At 39.6% G+C, this 25,387-nt stretch overlaps 1 protein-coding gene across 6 annotated transcripts in view; it reads right to left on the minus strand.

Moving 5' to 3' along the window:
• The window catches only part of LOC141745444 (VPS10 domain-containing receptor SorCS1-like), a 306,057-nt gene that overhangs the window by 101,900 nt on the left and 178,770 nt on the right, over positions 1–25,387 (minus strand). For all 6 annotated transcript variants that reach the window (XM_074593201.1, XM_074593202.1, XM_074593199.1 and 3 more), the window contains exons 4-5: positions 21,049–21,207; positions 3,006–3,079 (exon numbers count right to left, since the gene is read on the minus strand). In XM_074593201.1, coding sequence (XP_074449302.1) covers positions 3,006–3,079; positions 21,049–21,207 — 233 coding nt within the window. The remainder of the gene's footprint in view (positions 1–3,005; positions 3,080–21,048; positions 21,208–25,387) is intronic.

Here is a 25,387-nt window from a genome sequence, read left to right on the forward strand (position 1 = left end):
AGTTGTGACTTCAGGATCTTTCCCTTCACTATTCATTTCTGCTCTTAAAAATAACTGGAAGACAGTCTTCTGAATTTTCAGATTGATTAGATTCTGCTTATTTCGAAGCCAAAATGTATAATAATTAATTAAAAAACAAACAAATCAAGGAACCACAGGGCACTAAGCAAGGCTCTACCCAACTTGCACGTCAGCACTGGCTATGGAGATGTTGCTGTAGAAGTCTGGATTTCAGCTGTACATCTGCACCCTCTTATGTCCCAGTTCCCTGTTGTTTTTCTTGCATGGGGAGTCAGCAGTGGCCATGCTCCGAGTGCAAAGGGCTGCCCCTCTGATTCAGCACTTCAGTGCCTATTTTGTCCTCAGGAACTTGGTTGCCAAGAAATAGAAATGCATAGAAAAGCCCAGTGTCACTCTCTGTGGTGTACCTGTTCTTAACTACACATGCACAGCTCTGTTTTCTGCTATGGGTGGTTTTAGGACAGACTGTGTCCATATCATTGCAACAAGCAGTATTTTTTTTCCAGGGTGATAATGATCATAATGAATAAACCAGAATTAGATGCAACACTGTCTCCACAAATTGTATTATTTTTGCTTTTGACAGTAGAAGTACAGTCTAGCTTACACTGAGGTGTGTTATGCAAGAGACATTTTGTTCAAGGTGAAAATACAGGCTTGCAGTTTCATGTTTTGTTTATGGCTGTAGGGAATTAGATGGGTGGTTGGAACATCTTTTCATCTTTTCAACTTACTCTTTGGCTTTGAAGCTCCAAGCCTGAGTTCTCTTACTTGTTAGGTTCTAAGAGGCCTTCAAAGTTTGAGCTCTATGTAAAGGGAAAACGATTATTTTCATCATTATTCTTATTGCAGGCTTCCATCAGCTCAATTCACAATAAAACACCACTGTAAGTAATGATGGGAAACTTCAAAAGGTTTGGAGTGCAGTACAAGACACAGGGATCCAGGAACAGGGACATTCTTTCCAGCTCTCTGACCTTCTTCAGTTACTACAATTTTGTTGGAGGTCTTGAAGATTGGGTCCCTAGATTTCTAGAACTTTCTGCTCTTATCATCCCAGAAAAAAACAAGATATGTGCAGGGCTGGGTGTTTGCATGTGACATTTTGAAACCCTGTTAGGAGTCCTGGAGGAAAGAAATAGGAGTGATAAAAACATATATGTGCCTGCCTATATAGATGCTCACACAAAAACAAGTTTAAGTTAAAATGGAATTTAGTTTGCAAAAGCTTCAGCTAACACAGGTTCTGAGAAAGGATTAAAAGGCAGGAGCAGCAAACAAAATCTCTGGCATATCCTTTGCAGACCAAATATAAATTCAACTTCGGAAGTAAATTTGACCTAGAGCTCTTACTTCTTTCAAAAATTAAAAGAAAATATTTGACTGAACCACTCCTGAATCTTGATATGTTCAAGACCTGTGATTTTGGCACAAAATTACAGTTTAGAAGCTACTACATTTTAATCATCTGGTTCAGCTCCTCCTGATTTCAAAATCACTATTTTATCAAAAGCTTCTCTTTTAAAGGCCAGATTCACAGGACATGAGCCAACTTGTCACAGGTGGACTACTGCCTCCATAAAGAGCTGGTGACAAGTCTCTCAGATTTACACCGGTGTAAGCAAAAAGAGGAGTAAGCCGACATAAAAGAAAAAAATAATTAAACTTATCTTTGATTTAGACTATGACAACCATATTTGCAGAAAAACAGTCCAGCGTCTCCTTCATTCCTCAGCTTTCTTTTCCACATAAGAAGAAGTTACACTAATTGCTATTGCGTGACAGCATGGAGATTTTTCAGATAAGTATTTTACTGCAAGCGTGGTTACAGAGCTTTACAGTGGGTATGCAAATCATTGCTATGGAAAGCAAATGCAAAGAGATCTACCTGCAATCAGAGTCATAAGAAGAAAATCAGTACACCAGAATCACTGTGTAAATCTGTGATGAATGAAACTGAAGATCAGACTCAAAATAGAAAGAAATTTGCTAGTAGTGAAGAACTGCAGAATAAAGTTCGGACCTACATCCAGGGGTTATTTTTCAGTGGTTGTGGCTACTACAAGTGCTTGAACCTGAAAGTCAAATCCTCCATTATAGACACCCCATATATTAAGAATCGTGAGATGCTCAGATGCTGTCACAACCACGTAGGCTATGGCTCCAAGTGAATTTCGATTCAAATTGTACAGCAAAAGTTAATGCAGCAAAGAATTAAGCTTGCATCAGGGACAAAGAGCTCTGATACTTCCGTAAGGTAATTTTGGCATCAAATTTGCAAACGTTTTGTCATTGCTGTAACCAACTGACATTCAGATTTAGCAAGAGGAACTTAAACATGCCTGATCCATACTGCTTGAAATCCAACTGGAAATCTTGCATGGCTCCTTAGAAGCAATATTGCACAGTGATTTAAGCTCATAATGAAGAACTGTGTCTGCCTCGTTCAATGGTCATTAACTTGCTCGCTTTCAAGGACTGAAGTAGATCTAACAGCAGTTAAAAGCAGTGTGTAACACCAGCCACTGGAGGACGTCCACTGTTACCCATAGCAGAAATGCTAGTGTCCTCAAAGACTCCAAGAATTCCACCTTTGGCCCTCACTGGTAGTAGGACCAGATTGATCTCTTCTTTGTACTTGGTGCAAAAGCAAACAAGCTTATGCTGAACAGAGGTGCATTCAAACTCAAAACGTTTACAGGGATTTGCAGAACTCTTCCCCTCCCAAATCAATGCTTTCTTCAGACTATTATTCAGTATATTTCAGTTGTGCATCATCTTTAGCTCAAACAGCACACTTAGAAGTGTTGCATAAACACAAAACAGGAGGAATAATGCCTCTTTCATACCAATTCAAAGTTAATCTCAACAAATCATCAGTGCAGATTGCATTCAGACATGTTACCTTCAAGTCTCCATTTCAATATCTCAGTACTTATGGGGAAGCTGTGTCTAGGAAATGAGGAAGAGGGTTTTGTTCTTACCAGTAGAACCTGTTTGGTGCAACTCCCTCATGAAGAAGCAGCCATCTTCTGCCAAACTCCACTGAACTGAATAACTGTGGACAAAAACAAACAGTCATGAATCACAGTAAAACACAAAGATGATAGAGAAATCAATATGAAGAAGCCTGTATCGCCTCTGAGATAGTGACTTGGACTTTTTCTTCCTCCAGTCTCAAAGGGGCATGTCTGGGGCAACTGAAAACTGTCTGCAGTGCCTCTTATTGGCAGAGGCAATACTGAGCTATGTGACATGGGACACAACTGGTATTACCTGAGGGATCACTGTATGGGTACACCCAATGACCCGCCATGACTGAAAACTCACCATCCACCTCTTAGTGGCACTCTCAGGTAATAAAATCACGCAGTACGGGAAGGCTGCCTTTTACTTTTGTAAACTTGTGGTGAACGCCAGATGTATAGCATAACACAGCAGTTTGATATCCTAGCCTAACTCTGACAACAGATACACAGATTTTCCTGCCTTGATGTTATGTTGGAAGGTCATTCTCTTCCCAGTTACCAGTAGCCATCTCTAGAGAGGTTGTTCAATCTGTCACCAAAAAAGTGCTCAAACATGTCCAGATTACTATTGCAGGACTGAATGAGTTTAAATAGCACAAGTTACTTGTACCATGGAAACCTGCAATTCTCACTTTGCTCCTGTCCTTCTCCTGCAAACAACATGACACCTTCTCCTAGTCTGGTTACACAAACAATATCCAAATACATCAATCATTTCATAAAATCTTTCCATGATAAATACCAAACCAGACTGAGAAAGGTCAGCAAAAAGGCATGTTACAGGTATTATAAATACTTTGACATGTCTTTGTGGAATGATATACAAATGTTACTGTTATAGAACGCTTACAAACAGCTGCTCTCCATAAATGCTGCCATCAGGTAATTCTCAGAAGGACAATAGAGGGGAGGATCACTTGGGTTCTGTCTGTCTTTTGCTTTATTTAACTTCAAATTTCTCATGTGGAAGCACTGAGAAGCATCAGCCCTATACTTTTTTTGCAGATTCACCCCATTTCCCCTCTTTCCCTTGCTTGTTAGACTTGGTCAGTCCCCTTTTCTGTCAAGGAAGATGTTGGATCCCTCTTTTGAACTGTGATCTGCCTTTTCACGACACCACTTTAGAAATCTTGCAGAAAATGCAAACAATCTGAGTCTTTATGTGCAAACCCTGACGGACTTTTTTTGAACAAGTATCGGCAATGGATTAGTGGGGAAGAGAAAGATGGATGCCCGAGAGAATGACTGAGAAAGAGAGAAGCTGATTTAAAGCTTTGGGTTGATCAGAAAGATGATTTGTATGTATTTTAAGAATTATGAGTTTAGGATGTAAGAAACCTTGAGATCTACTTCCTAGTGTGCATTACATTCCCAATGCAAACTCATATCCTTCAGTTTCCCTACTGTAAAACATTGGATGGAAATGGAGAAACTAATTACAGCAGCTTTTTTGTAAACAGTAGACTATGCATATGTTGAAATCTACTTTAAAATAGGAAAGCTGAAGTTTCACTTCTTTTTCTCTTCTCCCTTTCTCTTGAAAACTATAAAAGAAGAGAAAAGGAAGAAGGTGTGGGGGTTAGAAGATAACAAGAGAAAGAAAAGGAAAAAATGGTTTAGCTTAGTGGATAGAAATGCATCCATTTTTAAAACTTCAGTGGTAAGTCTGTTACTGTTCCTTAAGTAGAAGATTCTAGACACATTTTTATTTGAAACTTTAGGGGACCCTAACTATAACTAAGGAAAACTTTCATTCCCGAAATGAAAGAAAATCTTTTGGGACATTTAACAATGACTTCTATAAAGGGCTTTGAGGTCAAGAACTTTACCACTACAGGACATATTTTTCCCCCTTTACATTCAAAATCCATTTCTACACCTGCTTTTGTAATGGCAGCAAAAATAAAAACGTAACAACAATAAGCAACTGTCAGTCTATCTCTCTGATGTCAATGTTTTCCCTTTCTTGGAAAAGTACTTTCTTCCGTGCCAAGCAATATGTCTGTGACATACAGTAATTTAAGTTTTAATAAAGTTCAGATCTTCCTTTAATTAAGAACAGGGAACAATCCAAACAACTGAGCAAACACCTCTGTGTTTCCAGACCAGGGACATCATATAGGATGTAAGCTTTCCAGGGACATTGATGTTCAGATGGCTGAAATCATCACAGTAAATCTTGTTTTCCTTCTTCTGTATCTCTCACTCTAATCCCTCTCTAGTTTCCCTGAGCACAACTTTCAGCAGGTTAATTTGCTGGCGATAGTAAGAGTATCAGAATGAATTAATCACAGCCTGCGAAAGCTTTCTCTGGGCTTGTGTAGCATCCTCCTCCGTGCCTGCGGTCTCACTGCAGTGACTGGTGATTTTGCCACTCCAGAGCCACAGCTTCCCTCTGGCTCTTTTCATAGCACAACTCTTCAGAGGATCTGTTCACCTGGTGCATCCCACCATTCCTGCAGCAGAGCAGAAGCTGCGATGCTACACAGCACCCAGGGAGTCCTGCTTTCTCTTAGTGTGTGCCCTGAATGCAACACGATTCAGGCAAAAAGTGGAGAAATGCAAGACTTTTTAAGTTTGTTTCAAAGGGGGGAAATGGATATAGGAATTCTAACGTCAGGATTGGCCTCTCAAATTAGAAGCCAGTGCCCAGCGAGCTGGAGACAGCGTGTGAGAAAAAGCAACAGCCCTCAAAGGGAAATATCAGCTCCCTGGGAACCCATGCCCAAAGCTCCCATTGTCTTTGAGGAGACACTTTAACAATCAGGCTTTAGAAGGTTTTTCACCCTTTGCCATTATCTCAGCACCAATCTCAGCCTTTACTGACTCACAACAGCACAAGCAGCATTAATGCATCTTTAGCAAAGGGGGAATTCCCCACCTTATGTGGCACCCCTCACAAAAAGAAAAAAAAATCCTTTGCAGTGAGGGTTTTTTTCCAGATATTTGATTCTAAGTATCATTCATTTGAGACTGAGTTTATTTAGTTGGACTAGAAAAAAACAAAAATTTGGAGGCTAGGTTTTTGTCAATTATCGGTTATGATACAACTGGGATTATTCTTCCCCATTTAGCAATTATAGTGCTTGTATAGACATTTTTTAAACCTAGCATCATATTTTGTTGTTATAAAAGCCCTCTCCCTCCTGGGACTTTTTGTGACAGACTCGTGCGTGCGATCCCTTCAGAGATGACATTTTATTTTCTTAGGCAAGCACTGCCGTCTGATGACAATTTTCATTATTAGACTGAAATTAGATGATGTTCTTTGCTACACTTCTTTTTCCACCACAAATAGAAAAGAAACCTATTACAATTTCAATGTATATTTTCATCTGAGGGCCAAGTAATGATCTGACGTTTCTGTTTTCACTGAAACAAAACTGTTACAAAGTACAAATCTTGTATTGATCTCTCAGATTTGACCCTTGTTCAACAGGGAATGATTCTCTTCTTGCTTCCTATTCTCTTGTATATTTATTTTTCTATGTAGTACCTGAGTACTTAGTGATCATTAACAGGTCTGGTTTTGCTTTGTTTTGCTTTTTAAAATCCTAATATTCGATGAAACAGAAATCTACCACCTACTTCTTTCAGATGGGAAAACAGAAATGCAAGGGAAAAGGACAGGCTGTCCCAAGGTTACAAATACCTTCTGAGGCTGAGCAGGGATGCAAATAAGCCACCTGAACCGCAGGACAATCCCCCAGCTATAGAAAGAGCCTTCTCACAACATGATCTACTATCTTCTGGAGTAGGGACGGCTGACTTCTGATATCTGAACTTCTTTCCTGGTCTACGCCAAACAATATCTGTATGCTACTCACCTTCCCTATTACTTCTTTCCCAGCCTGTGTGAGAAGCATAAGAGCTGCTCGTGTATTTCACAGTGATAGTGTAGCCTTCATCTTAAATGCTTTGAGATATCTGGATAACAGCAGGATACAGTTGCCATGTAATCTTCTCTTTCCCTTCTAATTTCCTGGTCTTTCCAGCACTATTTTTAGACTTGAGTAATTTTTTGCATTTTGGGCTATATCTATTGATGATATTTTCAGTTTGAGACAGTGAAAACATTCTTTAATATATAGATATTGTTAAACACAACAAATATTTTTGTAAACAAAGGATAACTTTCTTATAATCCAATGAAAATGGAGAAGAAAAGTAAAATACTTTAGAAATGTTTGTAGTTAAAAAAAAAAAAAAAAAAGCATTTGATGAAGAGGAAGAAGAGCTGTATGTATAAATTCTTAGTGAAAGTTGAATATTTAACAGAAATTAGCCAAACCTGATTGGTTTACTATTATAGTTTGACAGTTTGCGCTACTAAAAAATAATTAAATTCTGGAAAATTTAGAGAGAGAAAATGATGTTTTTCCAAAATGTTGCATGAAGAAGTGCTGGAATTTTATTTGACTCAGCTGATTTAGACTGCAACACCGCTTTTAGAAGTGAAAGTGTGTACCAGTGAAGAGGAAAAAGAACCCTAATTTTTTCTTCAGCTCTGGAAAATCTCTCCAAAGCAGGGAGCTCTCAAGATCTTCGCTCCATAAAACCCTCTGGTTCTTGGATGGCTCTGGATTCTGACACATACCTTTCTTTGCCCTTCTGTCCTGTACTGCACAGACTGAGCACTTGTATTGTTCAATAATCTACCCGTGCACTAGTTCACAACTCTAAAAGAGCTCTGGCCTCTTCCATTTTTTGACTAGATCTATTTTATTCTTTCCTGGTTCACCCATGTATTATTGTACCTCCCCCACGTCTTCCCCTGCACTCAGATTTCTAAGCTCTTTAAAGCAGAAATCAAGTATCGTACCATGTTTTTGCACAACATAAAGATTGCTGGGACTCTCAGTAATTATTGTAATACAGGGAAATTATAAGTGCAGCACCAATTTTTCCCCATAATAGATATTTCTGTAAAAGATTCCACTATTCAGAATGGTGGAAATTAAGATCTTCCCATATTATTTCTAATACTTTTGTTTTTCATCCACAAAGCAGCACAGCAACCCAGGAGTTTTCGACTTTCCTCTGGAATAAGGTGGCTACTGTTGGAAATGTTGGATTAGACAGAATGATGGTTCTGCCATAAAATTTTCACATTACACTGGTTTCAAAACCAGCTTTCTACATTTCACAGGACTTAGAAAATATTTAGTTACCATTGATTCCCTTCTTCCCATTTTTTATCAATGTCTTGATGTTTTGTAAATCTCTGAACTGAATACTACTACATTCGAACACCATGGTTGATATCAACAAAGTTTATATTGACTTGAATTTTAAATATATTTAATGTATATATAGTCTTACACATACCTTCTATAACTGGACTATCAAAAAATGATTCACAAGTTAATCAACTCCTTCAACAGTTCTTAGTGAACAGTATCTCTAAGAAACAAAACCTTACTGCGAAGAACAAACTTCTCACTCTTTTATGGATAAATTTTGCACATCTCTGCTGGAAAACTATAGAGAAACTTTAATATGTAATATAGAGACTCATCCTTAAAACGCTTCTCCTAAAGGGATTGTGTGGGAGTCTAAACTAGTATAAAATATCAGACCGTCACTCACTTCCAAAGAGCTAAAACCAACAACACTAACTGAAGATTCGTCTCTCTCTAATTTACCAGCAGTGTTATTTGGCTTTGTATTTTTTTTGTATCAGTCTATATGCATTTTAAAAACTCCAAATCAAGTAGCTAAGACACAAGCTTTGAGGGCCTAATGTTCTCTAGGCATCCGAGAAATTTAATTCATTTTTATGTAATCAACAATGATATGAGATTATGACCTACAGGATCCTGCTTGTCTATCTGGGTTTGACTGAATTACAAAGTTGAGATCTTATGACATAAACTCACACCCTCAGGACAAACAAAACGAGCTGTTAAGTTTCCTAAAGTATTGCACCTGGACATGCACTTTAATAAAATTATACTGTGCACCACCTGTTTCCTTTACAAACACTGGATTTTCCCTGAGATTTTTCCCAGCCAAAAATCTGGCTTTTATGATGCGGATGAATTAAATTTATTTGGCTGTTGAACCTGATGGGTAAGAAAGCATGGCATCAACCAGATGTTGCTAGTAAATGCAAACTTATCTTAAAGAGAGCAGGCCCCATTCCTCTCCAGTTCCAACAAGCTCTGTGCTCCCCAGAGCCAGTGGGTAACTCTGCATAGTCATCACATCAAAAACTTACACCTATATATCATCCAAGAAGACAGAGAAACATTTCCTCATTTAACACCTGACTTTGAAAGCAGGGTTATACATCCCAAATACTGAGAATCTGAATGACTCACCAATTCTGATACGAAACCATTTGAAGGGTCATTTTGCTAGTCAAGACCTATCGTCACCCCTTCTGTTCTCAAGAGATACATTTTCCCAGACAAAGCTTTCAGTCACACGTGAAGTTCCTCAGAGTTTCAACTTCATTTTAACGCCTATACAAATTGCTGCAGATATGACTGACCCAGGGTGCCCCTGATATTGCATCACGCAGCATTTAAACTAATTGGATATTCTGATGAATCATTTGGTTCTGATGCTTCTGCACATACTGATCTTGAATCGTGTGGTAGTTCCATGTGCTACCTATGCTGATGAGGATATTCAATTTTATGCACCGATTTCATCTCATGCAAAAAACATTATGCACACAGCAATTTGGAATTTGGCTAAGAAAAGGTGATTTAAATTGCATGCTGAAAGTGACATGAGGGAAATATTTCGAGCAAGCTAGTAGTTCCCATTATTTTTCTTTTATTTAAGAAAATTTCCCTAAAAAATTTGTAACGGAATACGGCATGGAGTCTAAGTTTATTTGCTGATTGGATTCACCAACTTCAGTATTCTCTTATTCAAAAAAGAAAAAGCTCTCTTTCTCTCACCTCTAGCTTCCATGAAAGCTCCACTCGTTCTTCCTGGACACAGATATGACCAAAGCAACCCAACCCACACCACAACATTGAGCTAAAAAGCATATGGAGCTGGAAAACTAGCTCAGGACATCTCCAAAAGCCTGAGTTTGATTCAAATTAACCTCTGATTCCCCAAGAAGCTTCCTACTGGTCAATTCTCCTGTTTCTTCACATAAGCTGACTTCTTGCCTCTTACACTTCTTGGTGTTTCAATGAGATGATTAAAACTATCCCTGTTTGTAGTGTTTCACCCTCACCCCTTCAAATAGAATTTATTCCCACACAAAAAACGACCAGTGCACCTAAAAGACAGACTTTGTACTGATGAACCATAAAAAGATTTTGAGAGTCATTTTTTCCTCCTCTTCAGTTTTTTTTTTTTAAATTGATCTCAATTTCACCAAAGAATACAACATTCCAAAAGCCAAGTTTAGCTTTAACTATAAAAATAACAGAGTCAAACCGGATAAAGACAACTCTTTCTGAAGATGCTACAACGTAATCTGAAATAAATGCAAGAAAATCCTTCTTCTTATCCCCATTCATTTATACTGAATAAGTTTATTGCTGATAAATTGTACTTTACTACCATCACAGGTGTATTTGAAGAAATTCTAGTCTTTTACAAAGTTTCAGTCATTATTCTCATTGTTCATAGAGGCATTACTCAAACGTTATTCAACTGTGAAAGACAATATTTAGAACTAATCTAAAACCTTTGGGAAAGCAAAGAGCGACAGGACAGATGTCACATGGACTGCTTCAATTCGGTGATGTACTACTCCGTTTTAAGCCTTCAGAAGAACAATCACGTTTCCATTTCTTTTGCTTTCTACACAGTCTGCAAAAAAGGATGGGGCTGGTGCATCAGTTATGGATTTAGGATTGAACAATTTTATATAGGTATATAAAACAGTCCTTTATGATCTTACATCCTGTTATGCCCTTGGTACTACATTATAGATCAAAAATTATCATAGTGGGAGAGGAATTTTCACAGTGGCACAACAGACATATCAACCAGTGAGAAAGAACGAACTGGGAGTTGGATGCACACAGGCTCCCAACGTGCATCCACTGCAGCTTACTTCGGTGTCAAAGTACATTAAATTCAAAGAAATTACTGCACAGGGCATTTCTTCAGAGCAGTCAAAGGCTGGGAGGTATACTGCTATTCCCAGAATCACACTGTGCTTCATTTAGAAGAGCCATGGACCAAGCTTTTTTTTTTTCCCAACAGTGAATTTAATACAACAGAATGTTTTGCATAAACAAAATCTGAAATTGTGCATGGTACTTCCTTCCTAGAATGGAGCATAAGACTCATGATCTAGGATACAAAAATGGGCTACAGGGCTGACACTCATTTACTCCCCTGATCTCTGATCTAATTCTAAGTTCCAGTGTTAAGATGCTTAAATATCCTTGAAGCAACAAAGTTCAAGGGACACTGCTTAGACTTTGAACATTTTAAATTGCCGCAATGCATTAATCATACCATGCAGAAGCTGTCAATGAGGTTAATCCAATAATTGGTGTTTATGGAATGCTGATGGGAAACACATCAGAGTGATAAAGCTTTCAGATACCTGCTTCACAGCCCATTCAAACACCAGTGAGGTCTGCAGCTTTGTGGCTGCTTTTGCTGATGAAACACACACTACTGTCATGTAGACTTGTTCGGTATGGTTGTAACACAGCAATTTCTTTTATGCATGTTCATCAGATCAAAGCATCTTGGAGATAACCCTCAGCTTTCTTCCTACCCATCCCTTAACAACTCCTCACATATTCTCAGATATGAGCAACATCAGCTGGTGTTCCGGTATTGTGGCAGTTTTCAAGCAACCGCATTAGCATGATGTCTCCAGTGCATTCAACTCATATGTTAAAAAAGTGGCAGGAAACATCATTTTTACAGGAAGATATTTAAAGGATTCTGCTTGGCATATATATTTTAAAGCCAGAAGCCGCCACCGGTATCATCAGTCTGTTCTCCTCCTTACACGTGCTGCAGAATCTTTACCACTAAACTCAAACAGTAGAGAGAATTATTCAGGCCAAGAACTGATGGCTGAACTAGATTGTCTCATTTGAAAAATCCAATCTCAATTCCAAAGGATGATGAATTTACTGCTCCACTTAGTGTGTTGTCCTCAAGGTTAATTCCCTTCTCTGTTAAAAAATACTATGTCTGTAACAGTTAATAGGGTATCCTGAGTTTGTTTCCTGTTGTGTGGTAAATTTACTTGGCAGGTTCATAACTGTTTAGATAACTACATTAAATAAATGCATTTTTGTTTAAAAAGTGTATTGTATTAGAATAAGAATAGAACAGAAAAGGCTTATTACAGCAGAATTTAGGGCAAAATGTCATAATTTTCATGCACATATGCATAGCGTTAAATTTAAAAATAAATAATTGTTGTTTATCACTTGCATTATATTAAAACCTATGGCTCCAAGCGAATTTAGTGTTGACAGGCATTTTGTATAATAAGAAACTGGAGACACGTTGGAGAATACAGTCAAATCAAACAACAGAGAAGAGAAAGGTGGGTCATCTACAGAAAAACAGAGAGAGTTGCTCAACGCCACAGAGATCAGTGGCAGACTTAGTGATACAAAGCAAATTTCTTTATTCCTAATCCACTGAACTGTCCAACTCCGATGGAAAGGAAAAAAGTAATTTTTTCATGGAAGTAGGAAAACTGGAGTTATGTAGAGCGCAGAAAATCTTGCGGAGAAACAAGCGATCTACCCATAGCTATAAGTATGCATCCAAGGATCCCAAAACAGCAAAAGAACAAGTTCTCCAGGGGGACGGAGGGCTGATGTTTATACAGATCGATAAGCAAGGATGTATTGATTTGCCTAAAGATGAGTGAGTGAGTGGTAAAGCGTGCAGTGATTACTGCTCGAGAGTCTTTCCTTCTGTTTCACTGATCACACTCCTGGCGCAGAAATGTAGCTTCCTCTCTGGATTGCCAGGCTGCCACTGGGCTCTCCTAGTTGATTTTTTCTTTTTTATTATTTACTGGAGGAGGAAAGAATGTTAGAAATTCCTCCCACTTTTAATTCCATTCTTTATTTTAAATTGTTACCCCAGCATATTGTGCTTAGTGAGGTACGTGAAAGACTGATGGGTACACTAGGAAAGCTTATTTTATGACAGAGTTTGTACGCTGGCTTCCGGCCAATTAAAAAAAAAAAAAGATAAAATCTGACAACATTCTTCTTCTTTGTGAGACAATGCTGAGGAATTGACTTTGTGAGAAGAAAGGAGGAGAAATCCTAATAAAACAACAGCCAGATGAATGGTTTTGATGTCCCTTCATTGTTCATTTTCAGTATGCTGTTTGCCACCAAATGCTAATCAGTTTGCCTAGAGATAACAAGGCATATTTGCAAAGAGTTGCGTGCAAGACATGTCATCAGGATGCCTGGGAGGTGTCTATCTTTAAGGTCTTTACACAAATGGCGTGCACAGTCCTAGCTACAAACATGGTTGGTTTTGTGCATGACTGGTATCTTCCTTCGAAACATAATCACATGGAAAGTCTTAAAAATAGGGGCTAGCATTCACAAGGCCTTTGTGTGGAAGGCCCTTTCTATCCCTGGCACAAGTGCTGGTAACCCAGAAAGGCTATCTAAGCTCGAGCAGGAAGGGCCACGTTTCAAGGCCTGGGACAAACACCTTTTAACGTGCAAATTCCTTACTATTTTTCATGTTCATCTATGTGCATCAAAGAGAATCAAGTCTGCTGAAAAACTGGCTTGGTTGATTAGTGGTGCCTTAAATATTAACACAAATATTGTAGAGCATTGCAGGAGTAATGCCACAGGGAAAGGGGGAGTTATTCACGTAGGCTAACGTTAGCTTTATGCAAAATAGCTCCCTGGTTTTGTCTGTAGTATGTCAAAAGAAATAGGCTTTTCCAGAAGATGATTCAAAGTGGCTAATGCTTACCACTACAGAAAAGCTTTTTTTCCTCTCCATTAATTTTAGATGGGATTAACCTCCCTCAGCTAACATTAGCCCAAGTGAATAGTCCTCTAAATGTTGTCAGCAGTGCAGGAAAAAAAAAACCACCCCAAAATGATGTTGCTTGATGTTAACAGCAATTTTTTAAAAAAAACCTATGGTGCATTTTCTGATAAAATAAATCCGGATTTTACTCCTCATTCTCTGGTCTATGTAGGCAGTGACTGTTACCACTGGAATTGAGAGGGTGTAACTAGAAACAGAATAATTTATGTTAAAAGGAACCTCTGGAGGTCCCTGGTCTGACCATTTTCCAAGCATGGTCACCCTCAAAGTTAGATCCTAATGCAGGGAAATGAAAGGTTTTAGAATTACGAAATGCATCAAAAATAGTTCATTACATCTTGAAGAGCGATACTGGCTACATCTACGGCAGATACTATTCTGTCAGACACAAGCATTAGACCAAATACAAGGATAGATGGGGCTGAAAGTATCATTAAGAGTTGGCCTGTTCTCTCACACAGACATCCTGTGGCCATATGCATCCTTATCTCTATTTTAAGTGGTTCCTCTGTCATCCCTGATACATGAACACCTTTCTCTTCCACTTGAATGCATGAGGAGTGGACCTCATTTACTACAGGAAACTGGAGAAGATGACATGGTTTGATGACAGAAGATACGTTGTCCCACAAACAACAGAATCCTGATTTGCTAAACTTCAGCACTTCAGCTATAGAGCCAAGTATCAGTCCCTCTCATTGATCTACAATGTGACACACATTGTAAATAAGGGCAGACAGATGGAATCAGATATTTGGGAAAGGCCAAAATGAAAAAAAAAAAACAAAAAAGAAAAAAGGTAACGCAAACCTCTTTATTTACTACTGCTGTGTTGTCAGAGTTCCTTTATTCTGGGATGCCTTGCTTTTCAAGAGTTCATTTAAAATGAAAGAGGAGAAGCAAGAACAACAACTCCATTTTAAACCAGCTTTTTCAGTGCTTGAGTGCCTTCGCGCATTTATTCCTGAGCAATTACGAACCTGCATTTCGCCCGTCTGACTTGTGTTTCCCAATTTCACCTGTATTTCGTCTCCCCAAATAGCTCTGTTATTCATGGCTGATTATTAACCGTTCCTCTGTGTGTCTGACCCATCTGAATAGCAGAAGATGTCTCCACATGAAGTAGAGGCTCTTACATCCCACCCTCTGATTACACAGCAAACCACTTTTGAAGATTACATAGTAATACATAAGCAATACTCCCCTAAAATACAGACCTTCATCCTACCAGCCAGCTGATTAAACCCATGAGAGCTCACACGTACAAGACCTCCAACAAGCTTTTGCCTCACAAGCAATGCTTTACTGTGTCTGAAGTTTCCTCCTGATTTTTAACTCCTCTTATACAGAAAATGGAGAAGCAGGCAGTAGTTCTGCAATCACATGGTAAGAATCAGCCATGTAACAACTATACTTTCAGTCAGAACAATGAATGCAATCATGAAGCAATTAGTGCAGGCGGCAGATGGTTTGCTGCTCTTTTTTTCCTCAAGACTGGCAGGAAAAAGTCACGACTGAATAAGGGACTGGTCTGTCAGCAGTGGTAATTCAAGTCTGCAGCCCATGGCAGAGACGCAGGGGAGAGACATGTGAACAAAAGCAACCGAGTCACTGAAGCTTAATGAGTTATTGCTTGTCAGCTGAACCCCAGCAATTAACCACCTTCACCCACACACAACACCCAAGAAAATGGGACATAAAATGACTTCAGCGAACACAGATTTCCCGTAGCATTGACTAAATCCCTATTCAACCAAACAAAAAATAAAAGATCTGTAGTGCTTATCATAGTGATAGAGTCAGTGGGCTGTGAAGAGACTGAGGGATGATGCAATGCCTCCCATTGCCTGTTCATTACAACTGAGCAATGCGAGGCGTGCACTAACTGTTGGCTTTGCCCTGGTCAGTCCTGAGTTGGATGTACAACTTCTGGGAACCAAGACAGTCCAGACCCAAAGTGATCTCTGGCCCTCCAGCTCATGCTCTATTCACCACCTGATTCTCCTGGTCCCACCTGCTGCAATGACAAGATGCAAATGGATGGCAACAATGACATGGCTTGCTAGAAGGATGTAAATGTTTTCTAGTTGATTGTCACCTCCCCCCGACTGTCAAAATTAAATGACTGTGACAATCGTAACTGGTCAAAATCCAACTTACTCCTTACGACCCCCACCCACAAAGCCTTCACAGTCTCTTCAGTCAGTGGCATCGAAGTCAGTGATACCAAAATGTAAATTCCTTACCATGCCGATACGTTTCCCTTGCTTCCTTGGGTGACTCAGTCAGTGTGCACACAGTGCCTGGAATCCAAGGAGTAACGCGTTCTCTTCCCTTAAATATGGCCATGCATGCAATAGCAAACGGCATTGTCATTTCTTCCAAACTACCCCGCAGGTCCCATTGCAATTATCTAAATACCTGCAGGACCTCTTAATTACTCTGAGAAAATTCTGCCCTTGGATATACAAGCATGAAACCAATGGGAGTCATTTACATGTAGCCACAAGCTGAACTTGACTCTTAGTTTGAGTTACATTTAATTTTTGGTCCAAGCTGAGTTGGTTTTGCCTGTTGGTTACCCTCCATGTTTTTTTGCTAAAGCTTGTTGAAGTCAGAAAACATGTCCATTAGGCTTTGAAGTAGAAACCAGGCCTGTGACTCATACCAATATGGAGTACTTTTAAAGGTCTATTTTAGAGTTAATTGGTACTGATCTACAGACTTTGTGCTACATGATTTTTTTTCTTGCAACTGCCATATTGAATTACCAAGGTATCCAATTTGCTAGTCAATGCCATAACACAAAGAGATTTTACCGTACAGCCTGCACCCTCTCATTCAAAACATCCCCCACACACAACTCCAATTCCAACCCTATAAATTCAGGTTAACGCACAAAAGGGCCCTTCATTCTTATATCTGGATTGTTGTTTTACCATTCTGTGGAAGAAAAGTGGGAGTTTCCTGTGAAGCAGTGACAATATATTTGATAGTAGCCATCTACCATATGATAGACTCTAATTAAAAATTATTTCCAAAGCAGGCTGCCTACTACAACAACTGAAATTAATTTTCTACTGTATCTTAATTTTATTTGACAAATTTACCACTGCAAGTTTCATTGATCCTCATGTGATAAATTTCCTGTTACCAGCACACAGTAACTTTCATTCCAAAGGGTCCTAAAAGACAGCAGAGACCAGATTCTGTCCAGTTTCACATCAGTCCAGAGAATTCAATAGCTGCAAGGGATAAGAAACATTTTGACCTTGTCTAATTACATACTGAAGAGTCAGAAATCATTTAATCTGCACCTTTCTCTGGAATAAATTATAACTATAGTATACTCTACAAAATGCTGTGAGAGAGATGAGTGAATATGTAATTGACTTTACAGGAAGAATTAGGCAGGCACGATGCATTTCCCACAGTTGGGAAGGATATTAAGCTACTGGCCTGGAAGGATACTGGTTTTGAGGTTAAAGCACAGGACTAAACTTCTATCCCAAAAATTCCCATAAAATCATTTTGTGACTTATTTAGCTTCCTTACGCCTTTATTTTTGCAGGCTCACAGTAATAGTTACAACAAGCCTAATTTAGGCTAAAGGAAAATGAATTGTTTAATGTTTGTAAAATGAATTAAAATACACAGATGGAAAACATAATAGAATTCAAATTTTTACGTTGATATTCACATTAATGTGTAAAAGGAACAATTACTTTGATTATTGATTAGATTCAGATTCTCACAGATTCATAGAATGGTTTAGGTTGGAAGGGACCCTAAAGATCATTTAGTTCCAACCCCCCTGCCATGGGCAGGGACACCTCCCAGTAGACCAGGTTGCTCAAAGGCCCATCCAGCCTGGTCTTGAACACTTCCAGGGGTGGGGCATCCACAACTTCTCTGGGCAACCCATTCCAGTGCCTCACCGCCCTCACACTACTAAAAAATTTCTTCCTGATATCTAATCTAAATCTACCCTCTTTCAGTTTAAAACTGTTACCCCTCATCCTATCACTGCACTCCCTGGTAGTGTACACTCCCCATCCTTCCTGTAGGCCCCCTTTAGGTACTGGAAGGCCGCTATAAGGTCTCCCCGGAGCCTTCTCTTCTCCAAGCTGAACAACCCCAACTCTCTCAGCCTGTCCTCATGGGAGAGATGATCAGCCCTCTGATCATTTTCATGGCCCTCCTCTGGACCTGCTCCAACAGGTCCATATCCTTCTTATGTTGTGGAGGTCCCAGAGCAGGATGCAGTACTCCAGATGGGGTCTCACAAGAGCAGAGCAGAGGGTGAGAATCACCTCTCTCAACCTGCTGGCCACGCTTCTTTTGATGCAGCCCAGGATATGGTTGGCTTTCTGGGCTGCAAGTGCACATTGCCAGCTCATGTTGAGCTTCTCATCCACCAACATACCCAAGTCCTTCTCCTCAGGGCTGCTCTCAATCCATTTCCCTTTCAGCCTGGATTTGTGATTGGGATTGCCTGGACCCATGTGCAGGACCTTGTGCTTGACCTTGTTGAATTTCATGAGGTTTGCATGGGCCCACCTCTCAAAACTGCCCAGGTCCCTCTGGATGGCATCCCTTCTCTCCAGTATGTCAACTGCTCCACACAGCTTGGTGTCATCAGCAAACTTGCTAAGGGTGCACTCAATCCCACTGTCCATGTTGCCAACAAAGATATGAAACATCACAGGTCCCAGTACCAAACCCTGAGGAACGCCACTCATCACTGGTCTCCACTTGGACATCGAGCCGTTGACCATAAGTCTTTGAGCGTGACCATCCAGCCAATTCCTTATCCACCAAGTGGTCCATCCATCAAATTCATGTCTCTCCAGAGACAAAGATGTCATGCAGGACAGAGTCAAATGCTTTGCGTAAGTCCAGGTAAATGATGTCAGTTGCTCTTCCCTTAACCACCAATGCCATCATAGAAGGCCACCAAATTTGTCAGGCATGATTTGCCCTTAGTGAAGCCATGTTAGCTGTCACCATTCACTCCTTATTTTTCATGCGCCTTGCATAGTTTCTAGGAGGATGTGCTCCATGATCCTGTTGGCCACAGAGATGAGACTGACCAGCCTGTAGTTACCTGGGTCTTCCTTTTTTCCCTTTTTAAAAATGGGGGTTATGTTTCCCCTTTTCCAGTCAGTGGGAACTTCACCAGACTGCCACGACTTCTCAAATAGGATGGATAGTGGCTTGGCAACTTCATCTGCCAGTTCCCTCAGGACTCACAGATGAATCTCATCAGGTCCCACAGACTTGTGCACCTTCTGTTTCTTTAGATGGTCTTGAACCTGGTCTTTTCATACAATGGGCTGTTTCTCATTCTCCCAGTCCCTGCCTTTGCCTTCTGCGACTTGGGTGGTGTGGCTAGAGCTCTTGCCGGTAAAGACCAAGGCAAAAAAGTCATTAAGCACCTCAGCCTCCTCCATATCCCAGGTAACCAGGTCTCCCGCTTCCTTCTGGAGAGGGCTCACATTTTCCCTAGTCTTCCTTTTATCATTGACATACCTATAGAAGCTTTTTCTATTGCCCTTGATGTTCCTGGCCAGATCTAATTCTATCAAAGCTTTAGCTTGTCTAACCTGCTCAGAGAATTTCTTTGTATTCCTCCCAGACTACCTGTCCTTGCTTCCACCCTCCGTAGGCTTCCTTTTTGAATTTGAGTTTCTCCAGGAGCTCCTTGTTCATCCATGCAGGTCTCCTTATGTTTTTGCCCACCTTCCTCTTTGTTGGGATGCATTGTTCCTGATCTTGGAGAAGGTGATCCTTCAATATTAACCATCTTTCTTGGGCCCCTCTTCCCTCCAGGGCTTTATCCCACAGTACTCTACCAAGCAGATCCCTGAAGAGGCCAAATTCTGCTCTCCTGAGGTCCAGGGTAGCAAGCTTACTGTGTGCCCTCTTTGCCACCCTAAGGATCTTGAACTCATTATCAATATGTAAAACAAAAAACAGACCACTAAATTTCTTTGTATAAAGGCTAATATATTAGATGCCAAGATATTTCGCTCTTTTACCCATGTTGAGAACTCAATGAATTGTTTTGGTCTGTTTTCCAGTTTTATTCAAAAACGTCAAAATACCAGGATGTGAAATCTACCATTTCTCAGAGCAGTTTGCTCCAATGGCTAGTTACTTCACAGTTCAGTTTATCTGCCATTGACCCTTAGCCATCAATTCTTGTTAGCAGTTTTTTTGCTAGCTCAAAATGCTTACTCACGTTTCGCTTTTCCCCATCAGGATATTTATGCACAACAACATAGTCTCCGTTCAATCTGCTTTTTGTTAAACTAAACAGATTGACCTCTACCAGTCCTTCACTGGAAGCCAACTAGCTTGCAAGTATTGATGTGCTTGATTTTCAAAAAGGTCTAACAATGAGATCTCTTACAATCAAGTCCTGTTCTGTTGTCTCAAGTTGGGCAGCAAAAAATCAAGGCAAATCTCACAGTATATTTATTCGGCTGACGGATTACCCATACTGAAGGAACTGGACTTCAAAGGAAATTGATTCACCACTACCTTTCTCTTAGAAAATCAAAGGCTACTTGAAAGTATGCCAACCAGATAGGAACAAGGAGTGTCTCATACTGTTCTTGGATCTGCTGCTAGGATGGAGCGAGAGAATTGTTAAACAAGAGGACAAAAAGCCTCAATAGAGGTTGTTATTCCTATCGTGAAGGATCCTAGCTGTCTTCACTGCCCATTGCATGCCACATGATATTGCTAAAAGGACTGATGAATAAATGCAGACTCCCAGGTCATTCATAAAGCGCTATGTCCCAAGAACACAGCAGATGCCTGTGTCCTTTACTTTGCCCTTTACATTAAGTCTTACTCAGGGTTTTTTTTGCTTGGAAATAACAGTTTGGTATTTCCAAAGACTGTCCCGAATGCTCTGCAGCAGTTATGTAGAGAGATGGAGAAATCCTAGCTTGTTCCTAAGCAAACAAAGTGAAATGCCGTCAACAATTCTTACCTTCTGATCTTGGCTGTATGCTAAGATCCAATCTTCCTGCTTGGGGTGGAAGAGCAGACTATGGATGTAGAAGTTCAGACGGTATTTTTGATAGGTGGCCCCTTCATCAGAACTGATTAATAAGCTGCTCTCAACTTCTGGATCAGTCAGTAGCATAATCTATGTGGAAGAGAAAGGTGAAAATACAGTGAAGAGTCAGATGCAAAAATAAGTAAGCAGCTAGGAAATTCAGATAAGCTTATTAAATATGTCTATTTCAAAATGTTTCAATGTAATATTAAAACTAAGCACAGCCAATCTTTCAGTAAGGAAAACAGTATATTTCAGCTAGGTATATAAACATTACATATGAATGTCTTTACCGCTAGTTAAAACAGACCTAAATGAAACTACGCTTAGGTTACCAGAAAAATCAAACCTGACATCTGTAACACTGGAGAGCAAACTTACTAAGTTACCAAATCACCACAGTGGGCTGCTAGGGTCTTAATGAATGATCTGCTGGAATGGCAGACAAAAAGTTAGGTGTTAAGAAAAAAGAGAGACACACAGAGAATGATCTCTAATGGTGAGCTTTGTTGGTCTCTGGCAGAATTTTCAGAGAAGATGACAGTTTCATTGCCTGAAATGTTATAACCAGGCTGCCCGCAAGAGCAAACTTGCTTTGGCAGGAGGACACACATGATAATGTGGCTGGGTTCTTTCCTTCTCCAGTTTCTATGGTGTTGAGAATTATAGATGCGGTAGCGTATCAAAAATAATCTTCGCGTGGCAAAGTTGCATTCTAGCTTCGTCCAAGAATGTTGGCTCAGGAGTGACAGAAGATACACGGCTTGCAGTTGTAGTATCTACTTCTCCCCATTAACTGTAGCATTAATTGGTCTGCATTGCTGATGAATCAGAGAGAATAATGAGGCACTCCTCTCGTGTGTCTCTGCATGAGAGAGTATGTAGGTTTGAGCAGTAGAAAGAGATCATTCCAGTATTTCAGCAAGCAACAAAGTAATACCACTAAGAAATGGGAATGAGGCACCATGAATGACAAACATGAAAAGTTCTGAAGAATATTTGTCTGGGAAAGTATTAAAGCATTGAATCATTAGTGTTTGGGGTTTTTTTTTGGTTTGTTTTTGTTTGTGTTTTTTTTTTTAAATAAAGGTGCTGCTGTTGCTTTGCAAATGGCAAACACTGATCTGTTCTTAGACAAGCCTGAAATGAAAGGACCCACACCTGGCTTTTCTCAGAGCAAATTCTTGTCTGGTTCTGAGCACTACAAAAAACACACACTCCATTTCCTTCTCTTTCTTTCATTTAGGCAGGCAGAGTTAGATATATCTTAACTCACTACCTATGAATTACAGGGCACCATAAGCCTTGATAGACACCAGGTGATAATGAATTATTTGTATGTGAAGGTGTAAATACACGTATAAACTTCATAGAAAATGCCCTTCATTATTGGGTAACTGCCAGAGGTTTTTTTATGTATCTCTAGAAAACCCCTTGGTAGCATAACAATTTGGCCTGGGACTTGGAAGGTTGGGGTTCTTAAAAATCCCTGAATTTTAATATCCCAGGTGATCTTAGACCAGTTACGTTATCACACTGTATCTCGAACATAAAATTGGGTAATGTTTCTATTGCAGTGTAAAGTTACAGTCTCCTATTGTATCTCAGATTTACTTTTGAAATTTTGTGATGAAAACATGCATTATTAGAATTAAACTTTATTATTTTAATTTAACACTTTCAAATACATCAATCATGCCACTGATGTGATTTCTAAACTGAAGATTGCATGACAGAAGCTACATAGAAAGCATTAATAATCAAAATGTCAATATATAGATCATCTATTGTCACTAAGTAGCCTATCCAGCTTCTGAAGCCAAAAATTAATTTGTGATGTTTATCAGTCAGTTCTTTTTTTTTACCAGTCTTATTTCTGGGACAATGTTCCTATGGTTAACATTTATCAATTCAGTACTATGATTCAGGCATTACAATTTTCCTATTTTTATGACTTCCTTCTTGAGTGGATTTTATTTATGTTGGTATTTGAAAATATCACAGCACAGCATTAATTTGGACTATAGCAACTAGAGCAGAAATAAGCACAAATCAATGGGCTTGATCCAAGCTCCCTGAAGTTAATAAGAGCCTCGTCATTGACTTTGGATTGCGCCTTTAAGGCAAGTTGTTAATCAAGATCCACTCTAGTCTCACATATTTCCTTCTACCTACACAAGGAACTCATCTGACCTCCTCACTGTCATACCCAAGCACATCACCACCCTAACCCATTTTCCATCAGGCCACTCCTCTGAAGTGTGAAAGTGCTCTTATCTCCGTTTCTTAGAAAGGGAATTGAGGGACAAACTGTTGAGTCTCTGAAGCACCTAATTCCTCATTCAATCAATAAAAGTTAAGTGCCTAAACAGACTTTCCAGCACTGCTGACTTTGGCTTTAATCTGCTAACTACCACCCTGCGCTATTACTACTGTGTTTTTAGGTATCTACAGCCTCCAGAAGCTTTAGCTGTTGCATTGCGATAACCAGCCGTTCTGCACATATGAAGTGTTTCAGGACACATCAGTTTTGCTACATATGCCAATAGCAATAGTGTTTTAGATGTGGCAGAGCTGTGCAGAACCACTGAAGATTTGTACAAGGGCATACAGAGATAGGGGAGGGAGCTGGCAAATGACTCTCCAGCCACTAGTCAGATTGTTAACTATGAGACCAACTTTCAGTGCTGGGACGGCATTGGCTGCTCCGCTGTGGTACCCTGGGCATTGCTCATCTTTTTGCACAGATGCCATAAACGAAAACAGGCTCGAGTTGCCTAAGCAGTTATTACTCACATCACAGTCAGCACTGTTTCTTACAAGAGAAGGAAAGCAAATTTAATTACAACATATCTGCATGTAAATAATCTGCGTTACAAGCCCAAAAGATAGCATTTATTGGATAAGAAGCAGAAATTGATATCTGTATGAAGAAATCTGTCAAAACAAGAGAAAAATGCTGTGTGTATCTACATGAACGTTTCTGATCAGACCAGGAGCGTGCTTCTGAAATGAAACCCCCAAATTTTGGAGTGAAATCTCTATAGCAAATCCTTACATACTAAGTTCTGGCCCATACCACAGTGATCTTGGGCCACAGGAACTGAATTCCCTTTCAAGGAAACAAAACCAGAATATACATTTCAGGAGTGCATCTGATGTGCCCCAACCACCACTGGACATTTAGCTGAGTATCAGATTAGCACTAAAGTCAGACCTTCTGCCTACAAAATGCCGATATTGCAGATGGATGTCATCTCAACATCAACCATTTCATTCTACAAGCCACTTCCACCGAGGTGCATTACATGCTAATGTAGTTGCAGCCACATTATCTTAGTTTTATTGTCTAAGTTGCCTGCAACATAAATGAGAAAGGAGGGAAAGTACCATTAATTTTAATGTTTTTGTTGTTGCAGCACATGAAATACAGAGAAAATAGATTTTAGAATTTTCTTCAAAATAAATGAAGCCAATTTTGCTTTGAAGTAGTCTTACACATTGGGTTGATGCAGTTGCTTATAGAGAAAATAAAAGTGGACACAGACATGTTGAACAGGAAAAGCATGGAAAATAAAACCAGTAACAATAACAAAGTAAATCTAAATTTAGAAGTCAAACTTTAATTTCTAAGATAGCAGATTAGAAAGAACCTGTTTTTATAATGTCTGACTTCACAGTAGAATGCATGCTGGATTTCCTTAAATGTGAGCTTCTCAAAGGAGCAATTTTCTTGCTGTTTCTACAGGGCTTAATATGACATATCACTGCTTTCCCACCTAACACTGCGTTCTGGACAAGCATATTCTGGACATCATTGAGGAATCAACATGGCTTTCGCACATGAAAATCACACCTTAAATCTATCCACATTCGTAGACCCTGTAGGGAAAGACAACCCAGCTGATGAAGTCTAATAGGATTTGTGAGGGGCTCCCTTGCCAAAGGATATGAACTTGTCACGGGATAAAAAACCTCTTCATAGATTAATTTATGGTTAGAAGATCAGCATCAAAGGCTAGAGAAAAACAAATCTTTCAGTTTCCACAATGGAGAGAAGTGTTCAGTTGGAATTTCCTTGATGCTTTGTGCTGTTTAATTTATTCATTAGTGATCTGGAAAGAAGGAAGGAAAGATAGGCGACAAAGTTTGCTGATGGCAGTAAGGTATTCAGAATGATGAAAACAAAAGCCAGCTGTGAAGGTCTGTAAAAGGATTTCACAATACCGAGTACTTGAACAATAAAATGACAGGTGAAATTCAGTGATGA

Source organism: Larus michahellis, chromosome 6 (genome assembly GCF_964199755.1).
Source record: "Larus michahellis chromosome 6, bLarMic1.1, whole genome shotgun sequence".
Classification (NCBI taxonomy): Eukaryota; Metazoa; Chordata; class Aves; order Charadriiformes; family Laridae; genus Larus; species Larus michahellis.